The 24,813-nt window shown below is 43.6% G+C and overlaps 1 protein-coding gene and 1 pseudogene across 1 annotated transcript; one reads left to right on the top strand and one right to left on the bottom strand.

Moving 5' to 3' along the window:
• Nucleotides 1-8,365, bottom strand: part of LOC125554722 (cellulose synthase-like protein D4) — a 46,990-nt pseudogene extending 38,625 nt beyond the window's left edge.
• Nucleotides 8,366-8,501: 136 nt separating this feature from the next.
• Nucleotides 8,502-18,308, top strand: LOC125551384 (putative ubiquitin-like-specific protease 1B). Its single transcript, XM_048714585.2, has 9 exons — nt 8,502-9,280; nt 9,684-9,763; nt 9,853-9,946; nt 10,056-10,154; nt 15,195-15,287; nt 15,367-15,486; nt 17,123-17,226; nt 17,549-17,621; nt 17,801-18,308. Exons 1-9 carry the CDS (start codon nt 8,657-8,659, stop codon nt 17,861-17,863), a joined length of 1,350 nt encoding a protein of 449 aa, XP_048570542.1. The 5' UTR covers nt 8,502-8,656; the 3' UTR covers nt 17,864-18,308.
• Nucleotides 18,309-24,813: the final 6,505 nt, after the last annotated feature.

Consider the following 24,813-nt stretch of genomic DNA (forward strand, 5'->3'; position numbering starts at 1 on the left):
GCTATCCAGCATGCATCTAGAGTATTAAGTTCATGAAAACAGAGTAACGCCTTAAGCAAGATGACATGATGTAGAGGGATAAACTCATGCAATATGATGAAAACCCCATCTTGTTATCCTCGATGGCAACAATACAATACGTGCCTTGCTGCCCCTACTGTCACTGGGAAAGGACACTGCAAGATTGAACCCAAAGCTAAGCACTTCTCCCATTGCAAGAAAGATCAATCTAGTAGGCCAAACCAAACTGATAATTCGAAGAGACTTGCAAAGATAATCAATCATACATAAAAGAATTCAGAGAAGATTCAAATATTGTTCATAGATAGACTTGATCATAAACCCACAATTCATCGGTCTCAACAAACACACCACAAAAAGAAGATTACATCAAATAGATCTTCACAAGAGAGGGGGAGAACATTGTATTGAGATCCAAAAAGAGAGAAGAAGCCATCTAGCTAATAACTATGGACCCGTAGGTCTGAGGTAAAATACTCACACTTCATCGGAGGGGCTATGGTGATGATGTAGAAGCCCTCTGTGATGGATACCCCCTCCGGCGGAGCTCCGGAATAGGCCCCAAGATGGGATCTTGTGGATACAGAAAGTTGCGGCGGTGGAATTAGGGTTTTGGCTCCGTATTTGATCATTTGGGGGTACGTAGGTATATATAGGAGGAAGGAGTACGTCGGTGGAGCAACAGGGGGGCACAAGGGTGGAGGGCGCGCCTGGGGGGTAGGCGCGCACCCTACCTCGTGGCCTCCTCCTTTGTTTCTTGACGTAGGGTCCAAGTCTCCTGGATCATTTCGGTGAGAAAATCACGTTCCCGAAGGTTTCATTCCGTTTGGACTCCGTTTGATATTCCTTTTCTTCGAAACCCTAAAATAGGCAAAAAAACAGCAATTCTGGGTTGGGCCTCCGGTTAATAGGTTAGTCCCAAAAATAATATAAAAGTGGATAATAAAGCCCAATAATGTCCAAAACAGTAGATAATATAGCATGGAGCAATCAAGAATTATAGATACGTTGGAGACGTATCAAGCATCCCCAAGCTTAATTCCTGCTCATCCTCGAGTAGGTAAATGATAAAAACAGAATTTTTGATGCGGAGTGCTACTTGGCATAATTTTAATGTAATTCTTCTTAATTGTGGTATGAATATTCAGATCCAAAAGATTCAAGATAAAAGTTTAATATTGACATAATAATAATAATACTTCAAGCATACTAACAAAGCAATCATGTCTTCTCAAAATAACATGGCCAAAGAAAGTTATCCCTACAAAATCATATAGTCTGGCTATGCCCTATCTTCATCACACAAAGTATTTAAATCATGCACAACCCCGATGACAAGCCAAGCAATTGTTTCATACTTTTGACATTCTCAAACTTTTTTAATCTTCACGCAATACATGAGCGTGAGCCATGGATATAGCACTATAAGTGGAATAGAATGGTGGTTGTGGAGAAGACAAAAAGGGAGAAGATAGTCTCACATCAACTAGGCGTATCAACGGGCTATGGAGATGCCCATCAATAGATATCAATGTGAGTGAGTAGGGATTGCCATGCAACTGATGCACTAGAGCTATAAGTATATGAAAGCTCAACAAAAAAAACTAAGTGGGTGTGCATCCAACTTTCTTTCTCATGAAGACCTAGGGCATTTTGAGGAACCCCGTCATTGGAATATACAAGCCAAGTTCTATAATGAAAAATTCCCACTAGTATATGAAAGTGATAACATAGGAGACTCTCTATCATGAATATCATGGTGCTACTTTGAAGCACAAGTGTGGTAAAAGGATAGTAACATTGTTCGTTCTCTCTTTTCTCTCATTTTTTTATTTGGGCCTTTTTCTCTTTTTTTATGGCCTCTTTTCTTTCTTTTTCTTTCTTTTTTTCATCCGGAGTCTCATCCCGACTTGTGGGGGAATCACAGTCTCCATCATCTTTTCCTCACTGGGACAATGCTCTAATAATGATGATCATCACACTTTTATTTTCTTACAACTCAACAATTACAACTCGATACTTAGAGCAAAATATGACTCTATATGAATGCCTCCGGCAGTGTACCAGGATATGCAATGAATCAAGAGTGACATGTATGAAAGAATTATGAATGATGGCTTTGCCACAAATACGATGTCAACTACATGATCATGCTAAGCAATATGACAATGATGGAGTGTGTCATAATAAACAGAATGGTGGAAAGTTGCATGGCAATATATCTCGGAATGGCTATGGAAATGCCATAATAGGTAGGTATGGTGTCTGTTTCGAGGAGGGTATATGGTGGGTGTATGATACTGACGAAAGGTGCGCGGTATTAGAGAGGCTAGTGATGGTGGAAGGAAGAAAAGTGCATATAATCCATGGACTCGACATTAGTCATAAAGAACTCATATACTTATTGCAAAGATCTACAAGTTATCAAAGCAAAGTATTACGCGCATGCTCCTAGGGGGATAGATTGGTAGGAAAAGACCATCACTCGTCCCTGACCGCCACTCATAAGGAAGACAATCAAAAAATAAATCATGCTCCGACTTCATCACATAACGGTTCACCATACGTGCATGCTACGGGAGTCACAAACCTTAACACAAGTATTTCTCAAATTCACAACTACTCAACTAGCATAACTTTAATACCACCATCTTCATATCTCAAAACAATTATCAAGCATCAAACTTCTCATAGCATTCAACACACTCATAAGAAAGTTTTTACTATTCTTGAATACCAAGAATATTAGGATTATTTAAGCAAATTACCATGCTATTTAAGACTCTCAAAGTAATCTAAGTGAAGCATGAAAGATCAATAGTTTCTATAAAACAAATCCACCACCGTGCTCTAAAAGATATAAGTGAAGTACTAGATCAAAACTATATAACTCAAATGATATAAGCGAAGCACATAGAGTATTCTAACAAATTCCAAATCATGTATGGCTCTCTCAAAAGGTGTGTACAGCAATGATGATTGTGGTAAACTAGAAAGCAAAGACTCAAATCGTACAAGACGCTCCAAGCAAAACACATATCATGTGGTGAATAAAAATATAGCTCCAAGTAAAGTTACCGATAGAAGTAGACGAAAGAGGGGATGCCTTCCGGGGCATCCCCAAGCTTTGGCTTTTAGGTGTCCTTATATTATCTTGGGGGTGCCATGGGCATCCCCAAGCTTAGGCTCTTGCCACTCCTTGTTCCATAATCCATCAAATCTTTACCCAAAACTTGAAAACCTCACAACACAAAACTTAAAGTAAAAAATCTCGCAAGCTCCGTTAGCGAAAAAAACAAAACACCACTTCAAGGTACTGTAATGAACTCATTCTTTATTTATATTGGTGTTAAACCTACTATATTCCAACTTCTCTATGGTTTATAAACTATTTTACTAGCCATAGATTCATCAAAATAAGCAAACAACACACGAAAAACAGAATCTGTCAAAAATAGAACAGTCTGTAGTAATCTGTAGCTAGCGCAAGATCTGGAACCCCAAAAATTATAAAATAAATTTCTGGACGTGAGGAATTTATCTATTAATCATATGCAAAAATAATTAACTAAATAGCACTTTCCAAATAAAAATGGCAGCAGTTCTCGTGAGCGCTAAAGTTTCTGTTTTTTACAACAAAATTAAGAAGACTTTCCCCAAGTCTTTCCAACGGTTATACTTGGCACAGACACTAATTAAACACAAAAAAACACAACCTAGACAGAGGCTAGATAAATTATTTATTGCTAAACAGGAGAAAAACAAGGAATAAAAATAAAATTGGGTTAATGCCCCTAGCTAGGCATAAAAAGCAAAGATAAATCTAGGTATTGCCATCTTTGGTAGGCAATCCATAAGTGGCTCTCATAATAGATTCATAAGGTAATTTAATTTTCTTTCTAGGAAAGTGTTCCATGCCTTTCCTTAACAGAAATTGAAATCTAATATTCCCTTCCTTCATATCAATAATTGCACCAATTGTTCTAAGGAAAGGTCTACCAAGAATAATAGGATATGAAGGATTGCAATCTATGTCAAGAACAATAAAATCTATGGGTACATAATTCCAATTTGAAACAATAAGAACATCATTAATTCTTTCCATAGGTTTCTTAATAGTGGAATCCGCAAGGTTCAAGTTTAGAGAGCAATCATCAAAATTACGGAAACCTAACAAATCACACACAGTCTTTGGAATCGTGGAAACACTAGCACCCAAATCACATAAAGCATAGAACTCATGTTCTTTAATCTTAATTTTAATAGTTGTTTCCCACTCATCATAAAGTTTTCTAGGGATAGAAACTTCCAATTCAAGTTTTTCTTCATAAGATTGCATCAAGGCATCAACGATATGTTTAGTGAACGCTTTATTTTGACTATAAGCATGAGGAGAATTTAGCATGGATTGCAACAAGGAAATACAATCAATCAAAGAGAAATTTTCATAATTAAATTTCTTGAAATCCAAAATAGTGGGTTTAGCAACATCTAGGGTTTTAATTTCTTCGATCCCACTTTTATCAATTTTAGCATCAAGATCTAAAAACTCTGAATTCTTGGAACGCCTTCTAGGTAAAGGTGAATCATATTCAGTCCCATCATTATTAAGATTCATATTGCAAAACAAAGATTTAATAGGGGACACATCAATAATTTTTAGATCTTCATCTTTATTTTCATATGAACTAAAAGAACACGCTCTTATAAAGGCATCTTTCTTAGCACGCATCCTAGCGGTTCTTTCTTTGCAATCATCAATGTAAATTCTCATGGCTTTGAGAGACTCATTGATATCGTGCTTAGATGGAATAGATCTAAATTTCAAAGAATCAACATCAAGAGAAATTCTATCAACATTCCTAGCCAACTCATCAATCTTAAGCAAATTTTTTAATCAAAGCATTGAAATTCTTTTGCGAAGTAATAAATTCTTTAATATTAGATTCAAAATCAGAGGGAATCTTATTATAATTTCCATAAGAATTGTTGTAGGAATTACCATAATTATTAGAGGGATTACTAGGATAAGGCCTAGGATTAAAATTTCCTCTACACGCGTTGTTACCAAAATTGTTCCTACCAACAAAATTCACATCCATAGATTCATTATTATTCGCAATCAAAGTAGACAAGGGCATATCATTAGGATCAGAAGAAACACTTTTACTAGCAAATAATTTCATAAGTTCATCCATCTTTCCACTCAAAACATTATTTTCTTCTATCGCATGCACCTTTTTATTAGTAGATCTTTCAGTATGACATTGAGAATAATTAACCATAATATTATCTAGGAGTTTAGTAGCTTCTCCTAAAGTGATTTCCATAAAAGTGCCTCCCGCGGCCGAATCTAAAAGGTTTCTAGAAGCAAAATTCAATCCGGCATAAATTTTTTGTATAATCATCCACAAATTTAAACCATGAGTAGGGCAATTATGTATCATTAATTTCATCCTCTCCCAAGCTTGTGCAACATGTTCATGATCAAGTTGCTTAAAATTCATAATATCGTTTCTAAGGGAGATGATCTTAGAGGGAGGAAAATACTTAGAGATAAAAGCATCTTTGGACTTATTCCATGAATCAATACTATTTTTAGGCAAAGATGAAAACCAAGCTTTAGCACGATCTCTAAGCGAAAAAGGAAATAGCTTCAATTTAACAATATAGTTATCCACATCTTTCTTCTTTTGCATATCACACAAATCAACGAAGCTATTTAGATGGGTAGCGGCATCTTCACTAGAAAGGCCGGAAAACGGATCTTTCATGACAAGATTCAGCAAGGCAGCATTAATTTCACAAGATTCAGCATCAGTAAGAGGAGCAATCGGAGTGCTAATAAAATCATTGTTGTTGGTATTGGTAAAGTCACATAATTTAGTGTTATCTTAAGCCATCGAGACAAGCAAGCAATCCAACACACAAGCAAACAAAAAGTAAGCGGGCAAAAAGAGGCAAATAGAGAAAGAGAGGGAGGATAGAGAGAGAGGGCGAATAAAACGGCAAGGGTGAAGTGGGGGAGAGGAAAACGAGAGGCAAATGGCAAATAATGTAATGCGGGAGATAAGGATTGTGATGGGTACTTGGTATATTGACTTTTGCGTAGACTCCCCGCCAATGGCGCCCGAAATCCTTCTTGCTACCTCTTGAGCACTGCGTTGGTTTTCCCCGAAGAGGAAGGGATGATGCAGTAAAGTAGCGTAAGTATTTCCCTCAGTTTTTGAGAACCAAGGTATCAATCCAGTAGGAGGCTACGCGCGAGTCCCTTGCACCTGCACAAAACAAATAAATCTTCGCAACCAACGCGATAAGGGGTTGTCAATCCCTACACGGCCACTTATGAGAGTGAGATCTGATAGATATGATAAGATAATATTTTTGGTATTTTTATGATAAAGATGCAAAGTAAAATAAAATCAAAGTAAAAAGCAAAGGAAATTACTAAGTATTGGAAGATTAATATGATGAAGATAGACCTGGGGGCCATAGGTTTCACTAGTGGCTTCTCTCAAGAGCATAGGTATTTACGGTGGGTGAACAAATTACTGTTGAGCGATTGACAGAATTGAGCATAGTTATGAGAATATCTAGGTATGATCACGTATATAGGCATCACGTCCGAGACAAGTAGACCGACTCCTGCCTGCATCTACTACTATTACTCCACTCATCGACCGCTATCCAGCATGCATCTAGAGTATTAAGTTCATGAAAACAGAGTAACGCCTTAAGCAAGATGACATGATGTAAAGGGATAAACTCATGCAATATGATGAAAACCCCATCTTGTTATCCTCGATGGCAACAATACAATACGTGCCTTGCTGCCCCTACTGTCACTGGGCAAGTACACCGCAAGATTGAACCCAAAGCTAAGCACTTCTCCCATTGCAAGAAAGATCAATCTAGTAGGCCAAACCAAACTGATAATTCGAAAAGACTTGCAAAGATAACCAATCATACATAAAAGAATTCAGAGAATATTCAAATATTGTTCATAGATAGACTTGATCATAAACCCACAATTCATCGGTCTCAACAAACACACCGCAAAAAAAAGATTACATCGAATAGATCTCCACAAGAGAGGGGGAGAACATTGTATTGAGATCCAAAAAGAGAGAAGAAGCCATCTAGCTAATAACTATGGACCCCTAGGTCTGAGGTAAAATATTCACACTTCATCGGAGGGGCTATGGTGATGAAGTACAAGCCCTCTGTGATGGATACCCCCTCCGGCGGAGCTCCGGAACAGGCCCCAAGATGGGATCTCGTGGATTCAGAAAGTTGCAGCGGTGGAATTAGGGTTTTGGCTCCGTATCTGATCGTTTGGGGGTACGTAGGTATATATAGGAGGAAGGAGTACGTCGGTGGAGCAACAGGGGGGCACGAGGGTGGAGGGTGCGCCTGGGGGGTAGGCGCGCACCCTACCTCGTGGCCTCCTCCTTTGTTTCTTGACGTAGGGTCCAAGTCTCCTGGATCATGTTCGGTGAGAAAATCACGTTCCCGAAGGTTTCATTCCGTTTGGACTCCGTTTGATATTCCTTTTCTTCGAAACCCTAAAATAGGCAAAAAACAGCAATTCTGGGTTGGGCCTCCGGTTAATAGGTTAGTCCCAAAAATAATATAAAAGTGGATAATAAAGCCCAATAATGTCCAAAACAGTAGACAATATAGCATGGAGCAATTAAAAATTATAGATACGTTGGAGACGTATCAAGCACCGTCGGCGGAGTTGCTGAGCACGTGGGCGCGCGTCGCGCAGTTGAGGCCGCCGGTGAAGATGGTGCCGGAGACGTAGCTCCTCTCCGGCAGCACCTCCCCCTCCTCCTCAACTGCGGGCGCGTCCGTGGACGCGGACGCCGTGGTCCTGTCTGGCGTGGGCGGGATGTGCACGGTGTAGTGCACGAACTCGACGCTCGCGTCGGCACCGTCCCTCGACGCGTACCGGCTCCCCCCGCTCAGGCGCACCGGCGAGACCTGCATCGTTGCGGTGGAGGAGCCAAATGGAGTGTCTGGGTACGGGGCTGGTGAGCCCGGACCCCCTCCTCACGACCCCATCCCCGAGGCTCTCGCCGCCAGCACCCTTCCCTCTCGTCGGCGACACGGTCAGCGTGACCGGCTCGCCCGCCGGCAACGACAGCCGCCGCGACATCCCTCCACCGATTCACCCCCGCCTCCTCCAAATCAGCTCAAAACTCCAGACGATCAAAGAACCAGCAGCAAGCAGGGCACTCAGTAGCTCAAACCGATTCCTCGCGCTCAAAGAAGAGAAAGAGAAGGTGGGCATGGCGTTTTTGCAAAATCACCCCGGATCGAGTAGTATTCACCCTAAGATTGACTATGTGGCGGTCAAAGCGAGCTGGCGGCCGCTGACTCGGCCAAGTCAGCGAATATAGACGAAATTGTACATACGGATCAAAGTGAACCCTGTGTGTAAGTACATGAACCGTAGTACGGGTATTTTAAAGTAATGGTACCAAAGTGTCATCCGGCTAAAGTTTTGTGAGTGAATTTTTCTCGGGCTCAAACCCCTAGCCCCCGACGAACCCAACCTAGGGTTTCCGCTTCCAGCATGCCCCGCTGCTGACCTACCACCTTCCATGGCGCTGGCATCCTTGTCCCTGCCATGAACACGGACGCACTACTCCGCTTTAATTGCCGCAAGCGCTGCCTACCGGCTGACGGTCGCCTCGACGACCACTGGCGCGGCCAGCAGCGCAAGCGCCGCGGCGTGCGCGTCCTCGTTCCCGACTGCTTCCTCGTGCCCCCGCCGGAAGCCAAATCCGCTGATTTCGACATGTGGGACTACATCTGCAGCATCCCCGACAGGCTGGGATGGGGCAACGGCCTGAGGCTGCTCAAGGGCTGGGTCCGTGCGTCGAAGGATGTGCCGCAGGATCCGTCGGATCTCACGTGTCTCACCAAGAATAGCGATGTGAAGCCAGGGCGCGTGGTGGTCGCGGGGAATTGGAAAGTAGATGACCCCGTGAAGGTCGCCTTGAAGGCAGCGGCGCCGCCTCCTCCTCGGCGGGAAAAGGTGAAACCGTATTGGAAGTATCTCCACGAGGAGACGAGACATAATGACAAGAGCTTGGGCGAGATCGACGCCCGGGTGGCTCTTCTGGAGAAGACGCTTGAGGAGCAGAGGAGGGTGGCTCTTCTGGAGAAGACGCTTGAAGAGCAGAGGAGGGTGGCTCTTCTGGAGAAGACGCTTGAGGAGCAGAGGACGCTGGCTGAGCCGCCTAAGGAGGTATGTTTTATCGGCGCCTTTTTATGTTGGTATATGCAGGGTGAGTAGGAAGATTACGTTCATGGACGATAGCTCTGTAAGGGAACCCACGTTGCAAGAGTGGACAAATTGATAAATGAGGGATATGCCAACTGGATTTGCATTAGGCTTTAGAGAAAACTAGTGTTGCCCCAATCGAAAAACATGCATTGAATTTGCGAAAGAAATGGAGAAGGCATAGCGAAATAGCGCGCAATCTGAAGGTGTCAAATCTGGTTTGCTTCATGAAGTTTTAAAAGAGGCAACCTGAGTGGTCCTCTTCTGTTTCTTTTCTCTTTAATGGGTGGCTGATTGACCTGCTTGGTCGCGACAACCTTATATTCTCCATTAACCCTTTGATTTATGTGTGTTGATCTGTCTTCAGGATCTGTCTCAATTCTTTGTACCTATAACTGCTGAAGATGAAATGGAAGTTCAGGATTGTTTGTATGGTAATGGTTCAAGGTACGTTTGATGACAATTGCATCTTGTTTGAAGCTTTCCTATATACTTCCTCTGTACAGAAATATAACATTGCCCCTTTTCTCTTACAGTAGCAAAGTCCTGGTGCTGCATGAACCGTCTAACATTGAGGTTAGCAGGGAAAAAATTCGGTGTTTGAGACCACATGGCTGGTTAAATGATGAGGTAAATATTCATCTTAAATGTACTAAACCATCTTCACTGATTGCAAACATGTAAGCTTTACACTGATATTTTCATGCGTAATGGGGAAAGTGATTCCTGTTGTTTTCAGGTCATTAATTTGTACCTTGAATTGTTAAAGGAGAGGGGAATGAGAGAACCAAAAAGGTTCTTGAAATGCCATTTCTTCAATACATTTTTTTATAAGAAGGTTAGAATACATGCACCTTGTGTTTTCTCCTATTGAATGTGCAGAGTGTCATATTAAATATTTGCATATCTTTCCTGTGTTCTATGGATTCGTTTGTTTTTGCATTTCTTCTAATCACATGCCGACTTAGGATTAGTTGCAATATGCTTGATGAGCGGTTTAGATACTGTGGTTAGTGCTCGAAGGTTGCTATGTTGTACCTTGGTTCTGGCTCAATTTATGGACATGCATTAGCTTATCACTTAGTGTATGTTCCATGCTGCTTATGCCTGTCACTTTATAAATTACTAGTAAGATGCCCGTGCTACGCAACAGAATCACAAAAGACGATGTGGAACATTATTTACTTAAATTGTACTCCCTCTGTAAAGAAATATAAGATCGTTACAGAGGGAGTAGTCAAGAGCGAGTACATTGCTAAAAAACAATAATAAAATGTACCGAGATATTGATCAAAGTGATGTTATATTGTTGATCAATACACGTCGAGCACAGTCGAACCTATGGTTTCCAACTAAAAACCCCTTCTTCTAAGCCAAACGGTTTCTTCTCCATATTCACCTTTCAGGAGGGCTTCCTGTGCTTTATCAGTCCTTGCTCTATCCTGTAGTGCATAGAGCATGTGACAAAGAAAATCTTTCCACACACACATTTGGTAATTGCAATGATAATCCAAATAAGTCTCTGTCTTCAGCTCCTCTTCGCTTAACATGTGCTTCACCCTCCAGCCCACACACCATTCTCTGCTAGAAATAGTGACATATTAAGCACGTCACTTTAACCTAACCTTTACTATCAATAATAGAAGAACGACAATGCGCCAATACCAATACTTGTCCCCATGAATCTGTGCAATGTAGGGGTGGCGGCTACTGACTGAACCTGCTAGCACATTTTCTATTCGGTCACCCTTCCATGTCATGCATCGTCATCTCTCCATGTCTGTGAGCATTATATGAAGTAGCATGCTGCCCATGGGTAAACATGATGGTGAATGGCATCTCAAACAAATTGATATTCTAGCGTTCCAAATCACTTAATTGTATCCTTGTAGCATAGAATTCTGCAATATTGCAAGTGTGTCAGTCAATACCAAATATTGCTAAAACAGTTTGCTAAGTGCATTATAGTCCCACAAACATATCACAATCAGCAATCGGCCAAGAGAAAGAACATGGAAAAAAAGGAAAACGTAATTAAAAGTACTTGATATAAAACTTGAATACATAAGAGAGTATATACAGGTTCAAACCGTATTGTATGCACATGCATAATTGGCACTGGGAAAATTATGGTACAAAAAAGCACAGAAAACACAAAAGAGATAACACACAATGTCCGTTGGTGCACTAAGATAGACTACAACGAAAATAATTTGCTACCATGGGAGATAGATGCACACGGCTGGATAGGATGACGCCTGTGGTAGACCGTACCAGCTAGTCCATCCTCCACATCTTAACCACACAAAGCACATTTGATAGGTTCTGTAATATATTTAGGCAAAAGGGGGAAATGTGCCTATAGAGGGTCCATAGTATACCTAGACAAAGGAACAAACAATTGACAACACTTGCGATGCATTTTATACGGAATGCACACTAACTGATGGAGATGTACCTATCAAACAAAGCCGACAGACATTTTATAGAACTACACAGTGACTTGCATCGTCCAGTTTTGATGTCAACTCAGCAATAAAAGTGGCATCCTTGTCTAATAGTAGTATATTCCCAAACCGATCTATATCATTGCTAAATTTTGGGGTGCCAACAAATTATTTGACCACAAAGTTATGGCAGGCATGGTATTGAGGTCAATTGCACAAATAGGCATTGCTTAACAAAGATGAAGCGGGAGTTGTTGATATGTAGAGACGTTCTTACTCTTCATCAGAAGTAGATTAGATGTTGAAGGGCAACAAAAAACATATATTCTTTCCTCTTTATGTCTAACAAAACTCCCGCTTTATAAGTCTGTGTGCTTCCTCAGTATTTCAGTTTCTGCACCTACAAAAGGGGGCTGCTAGGAATCAGCCGGCTGATCTTAGAAAAGATCAGCCGCCTTCCTAGCCGTCGATTTGCGTTGATTAGGGCCACTTGTTTCCCGAACCACGCCATCACAATACGCTCGTGTCTCCTCCGTCGCGACTGCATGTGCAACGCAGAATCCTCGCCTCCAGGCTCCAGCGCGGCACGACACGCATAGCTCCGGCGAGAACCGTAGCTACCTGACTTGCAGCATCAACTCTTGCTTGCACTAGCGCAGCGCTCAGGTTGCAGCGGCCGCGTCGCCGTATCTCAGAGCAAAACGTCAGCGAGCTCGCTACGCACTGGCAAGCTCCGGGATTGCAGCACCAGCAACTATGCTGCTGTGACCATCCCTTGAAGCATCGGCGATGCTCTGACGGCCCGGCAATGCCCCATTGCAACGCTGACGATGCTCCGGCGGCCCGGAATGCTCCATTGGAACAATCGCGAGGTTTCTTTCGGCCTAGCGAAGCTCCATTGAAGCAGCGGCGAGGTTCGTCGGCCTAGCGAAGCTCCATTGAAGCACTGGCGAGGTTCCGTCGGCCCGGCGAAGCTCCATTGAAGCACCGACGAGGTTCCGGTGGCCCGGCGAAGCTCCATTGAAGCACCGGCGAGATGTCGTCGGACCGGCGAAGCTCCATTGAAGCACCGGCGAGGTTACGTCGGCCCGACGAAGCCACATTGCAGCCGCGCGCGGAGCTCCAACGAAATCAGCCGTGCTCCATTGAAGCCGCGCACGGAGCTCCAACGACTCTGGCGGCGCTTCATTGCAGCCCCAGGCACGCTCCATTGCAGCGCCGGTGGCGAGCTGCGCGACGGGATTGAAGAGCTCCTCCATGGACGGCTGCAAAACGCGGGCGTCTGCAGCATGGTGCCCGCTGCAAAACGAAGGGGTGCAGCAGCAGCGCGCGGCGCCGGCGCAGCTTCTCAGTGCGGTGGTTGGAGGAGTTGGGCAGAGAGGTGGGAGAAGGAACGAGGCAGGAGACGAGGCGGTCTGGCTGTGTGAGAGAAAAGATAACGATAGAAACGAGTGGCTCCAGAGGAAAAGCAGTGCGTCGTGCGTGGAACCACCGCGACGCGTGGCCTCCAGCGAATCATCCGGTTGTTTTTAAACGATTTCCCCTACAAAAAGGTGGGGATATTGCTAGGAGGGTATTCATGCTAGAATGCTTATGGCGGGTTTGGAACAACTTAGTATTGTGCATAAGCCAGCTGCCTACATAAGTTAGAAGATGAAAAGTCTAATACTCCTGAATTTTTAGTTACCACCATACCAAATGTTACACCATCACGCTACAGGATACTTGCCTGTTTCTGAACTTTAACAATCTATTGTTTGAATAAACACTTAGAAACAAAAATCATAATTTGTCAGATTCCACGATCCATGACATGAGTAGTAACCACCGTCCACAGCCCATTACCATTGAAATAACATCTATGTAGAAAGAGTTCTGGATGCAATTAGTCGAATAAATCATATTTCTTACCAGCTAGCTAGGAAAGAATGTGCAAATCCAAATTATGAACTGTCTAATTATTTAACATTTGCACTAACTTGCATTTAAGGAAGAATAAACTGCTAACTGCACATCATCCACTGTTTTGGTAGTTGCTGCTCCCGTATACACATAATGCAGAGAACAAAACTGCTCTCTGTAGTTTCTTCTCAATACGCACATATTCAGAGAGAAATAATTAACTGCTCTATCTCAACTCAGCAAGAACGCACTGATGTAACTGGACGTAGAGAATACCTGGAGGGAAGTTGACGACCAGGTTGTTAATCCGACCACGTGAGTGACTCCTGCGGCAGCCTGTAGGCGATTTAGGGGCAGCGGCGGGACGAGCTGATGCTGGTATTGGGGCCAGCTCCATTGGATCCACGAGCTGTGCATCCGCATACGTGGCGGCCTGGCTAGGTGTCGGTCAACTCATGTGTAGTGGCCGTGGAGGTCTGTAGACTAACTCGAGCCAGCTGCCATATGAGCTCACCCTGGGATTGGGGTGATTTCCACCAGATCCGGCAGCTTGGCACCCTCGTATACGGAGGGCAGAAAAATCGAGCATCTCGTTTGTAGGTTTGGTGGCTTGCTCGGGACGACGGAGATAAGCTTTGGATGGGCGAGCTAGGGGCGGAGGCGCAGAAGAATGGGGCGTTGTAGGCGGCGCAGATGTGGATGGTGGCTAGATGGAGGGGGCATTGGCACACAGGTGGCCGGTGGAGGGGCCGGCGGCGGCGGCGGCGGCGGTTCTAGCCTTTTAGGTGTTGATGGATACGGAGTCGTAGGCCTAGAGGTCAGGAGGTGGGCGGCTTGAGCTGGGAAGGGATGGGGATTGGGGTTGGACGGGAAAGATCAAGCAGTTCCGTGAAAATTTGGGCAGAGTGGCGGGCATGTTTCTGCAAATGTGCCATGCCTTGCATTTGCACGCGTTAGATGGAAATCTGATGGTCTGAAATCATAGATGGCAGGTGCACCTCACACCATCATCACTAACTGAGATTTTTATGTGAGTATAGATGTGGTTCAAAAGTATCTGTTTGGCCACAAATTCTTGTAATATTATCAAGGACTCACGGCCTCGTAATATACTGTGGAAACATCTATTTTTTTAAGCTAAATTATACTTATGTCACTTTTGTGTGACCATTATAGATACATCTTTGGTCATTGATATTAGGATGTTTGAATATACCATGATTGACCTCCTGGGTTTCCTAATTTGAATTTTTTACTTGGGGCATCTGTTTGGAATACATTAGATTGCCCTCCTGAGTAGTCACAATCAGGAAAGTTTCACTTCATGCATGCCATGGACACACACATTTTTGAATGGAGAGTAGTTCTCTGTCTGCCTTATTTGGTTCCTTTTGTTGTGTTGTTACTTGATTTTGAGACCTTTCATTGGAAATTAGACTAGATATCATGCATTTCAGCCTTGATTTTCATTTGGATAAAATTGATTACCATCTAATTCAGCCCTGTTTATTTTCTGAATTCTTGCTCAGCTTGCTTGTGGAAAAACTGGATATGACTACAAATCTGTAAAAAGATGGACTACCTCCAGGAAGTTGGGTTATGAGCTCATTGAATGTGATAAAGTAAAGTGGATGCTGTGTTCTTTAATTTTCTATTGTTACTGCACGTGCTTATTTCTTATGTTCAGAATTTACTTTGCAGATCTTTGTCCCCGTACATCAAAATGTGCATTGGTGTTTGGCAATTATAAACATGAAGGCGAAGACAGTACAATATCTTGATTCTCTTGGCGGCGATGATCTTCGTGTATACGAAATGCTGGTAACTTCCTTTTTTCATATTTTTTCTTCCAGAAAAGACACCCAAAGGGCATGTTAGATCTGATAATTATCAAGGAAAACAGTAGCTAGTACAATGGAAAGACAATTGGTAACAGTAGCTAGTACAAGGGCAACAACAACAACAACAAGAAAACCTTCAGTCCCAAAGAAGTTGGGATAGGCAATTGGACGCAAAATGACCAGTAAAATAAAACTACATTGAAAATAATACTAGTCATCTTCCTTCGATAGTACTCCACCCTCCGGATATTGAAAATTGCACTGAACCGACAACAAAGGAAACAGACACCTGCAAACGCCCTCTCCATACTAGGCTTTGAAGACCACAATAGCCACTCACCGCTTGAAACGAAGAAACCGCTGAAGGAACATCGGTTGGGTCGTCACCCCACGCAGCACAGGCTTACAATTCTTCACCACGAGTCCATAGGGTTGGAGAAACCGGGCGACAAATCAAAAGAAGATGCCGAAATTGCCACACCAAGATCCAACCAACAGCTTCTCATGATTGACACACCAACTGCCAAGATCCGTAGAGAGCGAGATACGGCAACACCTACCCTCATAGGCCCTTTGTCGAACAAATCAAAAGAAGATGCCGAAGTCGCCACACCAAGATGCGACCAACAGCTTCCCTTGATTGACGCACCAACTGCCAAGATCTGAAGAGCCAATGGATATGGCAACACCTACCCTCACAGGCCCTTCGTCGGCGTCAAATTGGATGACGTCGAGGTAGGGAGAGGCTGGAAAGACCTTATTCCAATGCGCCATCATCACCACTCGCCACCACTCGGCCAATGTCACCAGGAAACCAACCTAGTAAAAAAAACCCTACTAGAACTAAGGAAAATGAAGTGGACAGGTCCTCACTCCTCTTGCCGCCGACGAGACTGCTGGATGGGCGATAAGATGGGGACCGTGGCAGCGGTGTGAAGAAGGCTTTGGATGACGGATAGGGTTGGGAGGAGGGAGTTCTGCGTTAGAACTGAATTTTTATGTACTGCCTCTATTCTTTTTTTACTTACTAGAATCCTTGTTGTCGAACTTTTTAAAGATTTCCTTGCAAAGAGAACTTTCTAAATTTGACTGTTTAGATTTATTAATTTTTAGACTAGCTATAAAATTGAATCATTAGATTTATCATTAAAAAGTATATGTTAATTCCACTAATACATCGTAATGGGAAGTTCAAAAGTAGCATGCCAAAGACTTTGAAAAGTCATACATGATGTAAAAAGAAAGCAGGGAGTTATTTTTTAGATGAAAAGGGCGAACAGCTGGCAGTAGATGAATCAAATGCACCCTGGTTCCATTCCAATTTGGGAGTGCTTATTTTTCATGAAAGTTAGTTAAATATATAAATAACATTTTTTTAGTTTAACTTAAGTAAAACTATTGGTGCACCTCTTCCAAATGTCAAATGTTAAATTAGGGGGAAACCATATGTTTATGGGCCTCTGCACATGTGCTATGCTCTGGGAGAATTCACCTGATCTTGGTTCTTTCTATCTGCTAGAAGTACTAAATAATACTATCTCCATTAGGCATTTCCGTCTAATTCTTGCTTATAAATTGAGTAATGTAATGGTGTTTCTTCTTTACTCCATATACAGGCTAGATATATTGTGGATGAAGTGAAGGACAAGAGTAATAAAGAGATTGACATAAGTTCTTGGACCAAAGAATCTATTGATCGTATTCCTTTACAAGAGAATGGGTACGTCTTGTTTACACTAATGATCATTTAATGTGTAAACTCACTATTTATGGGTAATATCCGCTTTCAGTTCCTGTAACCATAATTTGTTGAGTATTAGTATCATTTACTCCCTCTGATCCAAAATAAGTGTCACGGTTTTGAACTAGTTTTGAACTGGAGTTAGTTCAAAACTGCGTCACTTTTTATGGATCGGAGGTAGTAGTACATATGCACCATCTGTATATGTCCTTTCTTTGAAATCCATGTTTAGTTGGCTGGTCGTGCACAAAGTATGTTTTAAACTTAAAGATCAATTTTGATGAGTCTTCAATTATTTCAGGTGGGATTGTGGTATGTTTATGCTCAAGTACATTGATTTCCACAGCAGAGGAGTCGGCTTATCTTTTGGTCAGGTGAGTAAATTTGATCTGCCAAAAATTTAGCACTGGATTTGTTTCTGGGACTGTATGGAGATGCTTATTCTAGATTGATGCATACACATTGGGGCTAAAGTATAAAATGGCGGAAGCTGGTCTATCTTAAGGTGATTATATGGTATGAATGCTTATGCACATTAGTTTGTGAACTGCAGGAACACATGGAATACTTTCGGAGGAGAACAGCTAAGGAAATCTTAAGACTAAGGGCTGACTAAGTCTTCTCTTTGGAAAATAAAGACAATTAAGTTCTGCAAATATTAATTATTGGGCCATTCTCCAAAACTGTGCCTTCACTCTTGGATGTTGATGGCAAAGATAGAAAATGTCCATTCCCCTGAGAAACTGAAGAATTGTCGATCGTGACCTATAACTGCTGGCGTTGAAGGATGCCGATGCTAACAAATTTCTGTAAAGCTCTTCTATATATGGATTTGATTGGCAGGAGCAGGAAAAAGGAAAGAAATCTTGAGTAGGGTTTTGAGATTTTTTTTTGTAACTTAGAGAAGCCTAGTATTAAACCAGTGGCGTCTTCTGTTAACTCGCTTTTGTTTCAGAGTTGGAAAAATTCTTTTTCCTGTTTTGTTAGCTTTGATGGCAAAAAAATCTGAAGTTTTGGTCCGATTTCTGTATCTATTCACCGCAGTGACATTTGATCGCTCATGTAGAGTTTTGGTAATTGTAGTGACAGCTTAGTTTTCAGACAAATAATCCCAAATAAGGCATCGTGGCCAAAATATCAGTCGTATCTTTTTGTGCTGTTTGCTCTGGAAAACCGGACTAAAACCACATAACAAACACATGCGCAATATTGTCCACGGCAGTGCCAAGTTACATGGGCACTGACACAAAAACTTGACACCCGCCTCTGAGAAGAATTATGTGTCGTAGTCATCTACTCCCTCCGTTCCGAATTACTTGTCATAGATATGGGTATATCTAGATGTATTTTAGTTCTAGATACTTCTATTTCGGCAACGAGTAATTTAGAACGGAGGGAGTAGGTGTCATCGTCATCCTCTCGAGACTCGATGACTCCGACTTTGATAGGCACGAACTAGACTCTCGATTACTTGGCAACAATTCTCACAGGAATATGATTTAGGTGGCGGTTACAACTCGATTGCATGTGTTGTGGCTAGGGTTCATGTGAAATGGGGAACGGTAGTAGGTAGCCAAGCTGCTGGGTGCCTGATCCTCTGGATGGTTCTCTCCCAGCGATGCAAGTTAAGTAGTAGGAGGAAGGAGTTGGACCGCGGTTACCCAGTCCGGCCCGCTGACTCGTGGGTTGGCAACTCGTGGACGCTTGGCCCGTGCATCGTTGGCCCCTTGAGCTCCTGTGGATGGTCCCATCTTGTCAGGGGCGCTGACATCCCCCTCTTCTTGACGTGCGGCTTGCCCCAAGCCGCCGCGTGGGGAAAACGAGCGCGAAGCGCTTCCTTGTCTTCCCAGGTTATGCCGGTAGCTGCTGTTCCGGACCAGCGTAGTTGAACTTGCTCGATGACGGAGCCCCGATGCGCGCGCCAACGGGACTGAAGCACTTCCACAGGAACATCAAGGTCGTCAGTACATAGGGGCAGAGCTGGTTCGACTTGTAACGCCCTCGATGCGGCTATATCTCCCACGTGTCGAAGCACGACTTAGAGGCATAACCGCATTGAAAGCAATGTCGCAAGTGAGGTAATCTTCACACAACCCATGTAATACATAAGGGAAAAGGTACATAGTTGGCTTACAATCGCCACTTCACACAATACATGAATAAGCATTACATCAACCAGATACAATCAAGGTCCAACTACGGAACCAAAATAAAAGAAAACTACCCCAAAAGCTACACAGATCCCCGATCGTCCCAACTGGGCTCCACTACTGATCAACTGGAAACGGAACAACACAAAGGACAAGATCTTCATCGAGCTCCTCCTTGAGCTTGGTTGCGTCACCTGCTCGGTAACATCGGCACCTGCAAACTGGTTTTGGAAGTATCTGTGAGTCACGGGGACTTAGCAATCTCACACCCTCGCGATCAAGACTATTTAAGCTTATAGGAAGGGTAAAAGGTATGAGGTGGAGCTACAGCAAGCGACTAGCATATATGGTGGCTAACATATATGCAAAAGAGAGCGAGAAGAGAAGGCAAAGCACGATCGAGAAACTATGATCAAGAAGTGATCCTAGAACAACCTACGTCAAGCATTACTCCAACACCGTGTTCACTTCCCGGACTCCGCCGAGAAGAGACCATCACGGTTACACACGCGGTTGATGCATTTTAATTAAGTTAAGTTTCAGATTTTCTACAACCGGACATTAACAAATTCCCATCTGCCCATAACCGCGGGCACGGCTTTCGAAAGTTTAAATCCCTGCAGGGGTGTCCCAACTTAGCCCATCACAAGTTCTCACGGTCAATGAAGGATATTCCTTCTCCCAAGACAATCCGATCAGACTCGGCATCCCGGTTACAAGACATTTCGACAATGGTAAAACAAGACCAGCAAAGCCACCCAGATGTGCCGACAAATCCCGATAGGAGCTGCACATATCTTGTTCTCAGGGCACACCGGATGAGCCAGACGTCGGGTGGGCCAGCCCAGAGTTGCCCCTGGTAGCTCCGGACATCGCTCAGTTTGGACCAACACTTAGACAAGCACTGGCCTGGGGGGGGGGGTTAAAATAAAGATGACCCTTGGGCTGGCCTAACCCAAGGGAAAAAGAGGCTAGGTGGCGAATGGTAAAACCAAGGTTGGGCCTTGCTGGAGGAGTTTTATTCAAAGCGAACTGTCAAGGGGTTCCCATTATAACCCAACCGTGTAAGGAACGCAAAATCCGGAAACATAACACCGATATGACGGAAACTAGGGCGGCAAGAGTGGAACAAAACACCAAGCATAAGGCCGAGCCTTCCACCCTTTACCAAGTATATAGATGCATTAATTAAATAAGAGATATTGTGATATCCCAACAAAATATCCATGTTCCAAACATGGAACAAGCTCCAATCTTCAGCTGCAACTAACAACGCTATAAGAGGGGCTGAGCAAAGCGGTAACATAGCCAAACAACGGTTTGCTAGGACAAGGTGGGTTAGAGGCTTGGCTCAACAATATGGGAGGCATGATAAGCAAGTGGTAGGTATCGCAGCATAGGCATAGCAAAAGAGTGAGCATATAGCAAGCAAAGATAGAAGTGATTTCGAGGGTATGGTCATCTTGCCTGAAATCCCGCAAGGAAAGAAGAACGAGCCCATGAAGAAGATAAACGGACGTAGTCGAACGGGTCCTCACAAATGCGATGTTACCGGAACCAACCCGAAGAAGCAACACCGGAAAGAAGCACACAACATAGTAAACAACCAACACATGAACATGACATGATATGCGGTATGCGGTATGCGGTGCATATGCATGATTTGGAAAGGAATGATTGAACCTGGCCTCAACTTGGAAATCCAAGAGTGCCACTGGAAAGAGGAGTTGATTTCGGTCGAAATCGATATAAGGATCACCGGAATCGGATGCACGGTTTGGAAATGGCAAGCAAAACAAATATGGCACCGGTCTGCGATAAATAGCAAGTGACCAACTAAATGCATCAAGATAAATATGCTACAACACTCAAATATGGCAACAAAATACATGGCAGGGATCCACTCAAGATGTTTGACAAAAGATGAACACTGAGCTACGGCTAATTCACTCAATAGCAAGTTCAAACAAGCATGGCAAAAATGCAAATAATAACAGGTTTCAGACTTAGTGAAATTAACAGCATATCAGGAATTATCCTCAGGAAGCAATCTTAAGGGCATGCAAACTACATGCTACAGGAACATATCATGGCAAAGCAAGGCATGTCATGAAGCTACTGAAAGCATATGACAAAAGTCCCTTACTGACCATGAGCCAAAAGGGATCAGAGAATACAATTGCAAGCATGCGAACATAGCAAAAACATAAACAGATCCAGACTTAGTGAAAAACTGGAGCATGCAAAACAGATTAACAAGTAGGCATGTTTACGAGCTCGATGCACTCACTACGAGGCATTGCATCACAAACTAAGCATACACCCATCAAATAGCATACATGGCAAGAACAACAACATAGCATGCACGGAGCAACAACAAGCTTGGCAAAATCGCTAAACATGTTAACAATCTACCAGGAACATTCTATAACAAAAGTAGAGCTCGATTGACTCAAGCTAGGGTGCTCCATAAATGCAAACAAAGACATGGATGGATAGAGCACCACAATATTAACAAAACATCCTTAATGATCATACTCAAAAGAGGCATGGATCACTAGGAAGCAACATGAACATATGACATAAAAACAATATCAGGACAATGACTTAGTGAAAAACTAAGTCCCTGAAATCAGCATTACCGAGTAAGCTACTTTGCATGCTTGTGCTAGTCACTACAAAGATCACAAAAATACATGGCAAGCACCCCTGTAAAGATGGCATGGCATATAACAAAACACATGTAGAGCTCAGGATCTTAGCATGCACACATAAATCATGGCAAAAATGACAAAAGGCCATTTGCTGAAACAGATCTGAAATATTCCTCACATAGCCCTCTTCCAACGACATTTCGGGCATCAAGATGAGCTCAAATGAAAATGATGCAATGAGATGAAATGATGTACTCGTCGAGACGAACATTTTGATATGCTACACGCGCGAATCGGAGCTACGATGGCAGAGTTATGCACTGATGAAGGAGGCAAAATAATTAGGGTTTAGGGAAGAAAAGTCAACCTCTGAGATTCCAGATCTCAGATCCAGATCGGGGCGGCTCGCGGTTCGAGGTTCGCCGGCTAGGCTCACCGGAGATGAGGACGGGGAGGAAGCCGGAGGAGGGTCGGGCCGGAGCGGAAGAGTGGGGCGCCGGCGAGGTGCTCCGCGGCGGCGCGCGCGCGGAAGCCGAGGTCGGTGGTGCGGCGAGGCGCAACGGTGGCCGGCGAGGGTGGAGAAGGCGGCGCGGTGGCGGAGCAGGGCGGAGGCGGCGGCCGGAGCTCGCGGTGGCGGCGGCGAGCGGCTGTGCCGGCAATGGAGGCGGCGGCGTACGGAGGCGCGCGAGGCTCCTCGCGCGCGCGTCGGGGCGGCGGCGCTGGCGGTCCGGGCCGGGCGGGCCCCCCTGGGCTCCGCGGGCCGTGGCGGGCGCGTTGCAGAGGAAGGCTGAGGTGGCGGCGCACGAGTGGAGGGGAGCGGCGGCGGAGTGACGTGGCATGCGCTGATTCGCCAGAGTGACGCGTCCGACGGACATGTCCGGTGCGGGATTGACGTGTCCGGCGGCGCGAGGAGGGAGATGGCTAGGGTTTCGGGGAAAAGATCCGAAAACGAAAATGAAGGGGTCTATTTATAGAGGTAGAGGGAGCTAGGAAGCTCCAAACGAGGTGCGGTTTCTGGCCACGCGATCATGATCGAACGCTCTAGATGATGGAGGAGGTTTAGGTGGGTTTTGAGCCACTTTGGAAGGGTGTTGGACTGCAACACACACGAGGCCTTTTCGGTCCCTCGATTAACCGTTGGAGCATCAAACGAAGTCCAAATGGCACGAAACTTGACAGGCGGTCTATCGGTAGTAAACCAAGGCTGCTTGGCAAGTCTTGGTCCAATCCGATAACGTTTAACACCCGCACACGAAAAGAGGTAGAAAGGGACACCGGGTGACATAGGAGCGCCGGATTGCAAAACGGACAACGGGGAAAATGCTCGGATGCATGAGACGAACATGTATGCAAATGCGATGCACATGATGACATGATATGAGATGCATGACACGCAAGCAATGACAAGGTAACAACAGCGAATAACTGGAAGACACCTGGCACATCGGTCTCGGGGCGTTACAACACTCCACCACTATGAGAGGATCTCGTCCCGAGATCTAGAATTGCACCGGAGGGAAAAGGAAGAGGAAGAGGAGAGGTAAAACTAAGTTGTTTCTTTGACAAACGAGTGAAACCAAAGAACCTTGAAAAGGTTACAAAAATTGAAAGAAAGCAAGCAACGGCGATGAACAAAGTTGAAAGCACTCCGTTAAGAAAGAGGAAAAGAAAGGACCGATTTGGGTAGCACTCCGGTTGAAAAGAGATGGAAGACTTGATAAAATGAAAGAGATTGAGCAAAGGGGCACAACACTCTGGTTAAATAGGATAAGCATGAAAAGAGCACGATCCTGACAAAACAAGAAGATGGGTTGAAGAGAGCAACATCACAATGCCTCCGAAAGAAAGAAATAGAAGATAGATAATTGAAAAAAAGAATGAAGAAGAAAATGCCAGCTTCTACTACAAAAGAGCTTGAAAAGGCATCCTTAGGAGAAGGGTTGAACGGAGTTGTTAAAAACCAACAACGAAAAGAACAAGGTTGTAGTGGGCTTATGGAGAACATCTCAAAACTATGAGGTGAAATTCTGCCACTAACGGAAACAATAGTCTGGATTGATATGAACAAGGAGATGAGAAGCTTAATTCACTTGAAGGATAAATGAAGAGCTTGTGTCATTTAAAAGCACCATAAATAGCAACAATCCTTAGGGAAGGTTTTAGGTGAAAAATAACCCAAGTTAGCTCCAATGAATAGATTGAGGGATTTAAAATACCTCATTCTTAACAACATGTGAATCATGAAACATGAACTCAAATTATCAAGAATGACATAATACCACCTCCAATGATACGGTAGAAAGAATTGCACTCCGGATTGCAATATGAAGAAAGCTTGAGCTCCTCTAAAAAGAATCTTGATGAACACTTCGAGAAGGAATTAAATCCTTGATGAACCATCATGTAGAACCTTCATGAAGAACTCCGTTAAACAAAAGAATGATCAAACGGAAGGAAAGAGAAGTTGAAAACACAAGGTGAATCCTTGCAATGATTTGATGGATCTCCGTGGTGAAAATAAAAAAAAGGTTGGAACTCCGGGAAAAAGAGAAGATGAAACAATTGAAATCAGGAATTTGATGAACCTCCGGAATAAGGGATTGAATCACTTGGATGAACAAGAATAAGAATTACGTTATGCGTATCCTTCACCAATTTAATTGATGACGAGCAAATGGATTTGGCACACAACTTATTCTCGAAGAAAGGATTAAGATAGATATCGCGCCAACTTGGGAAGGTATTGAGCGAACCACCGGAAG

The sequence above is a fragment of the Triticum urartu genome, chromosome 4A, assembly GCF_056163025.1.
Source record: "Triticum urartu cultivar PI428250 chromosome 4A, HENAU_Tu73, whole genome shotgun sequence".
Classification (NCBI taxonomy): domain Eukaryota; kingdom Viridiplantae; phylum Streptophyta; class Magnoliopsida; order Poales; family Poaceae; genus Triticum; species Triticum urartu.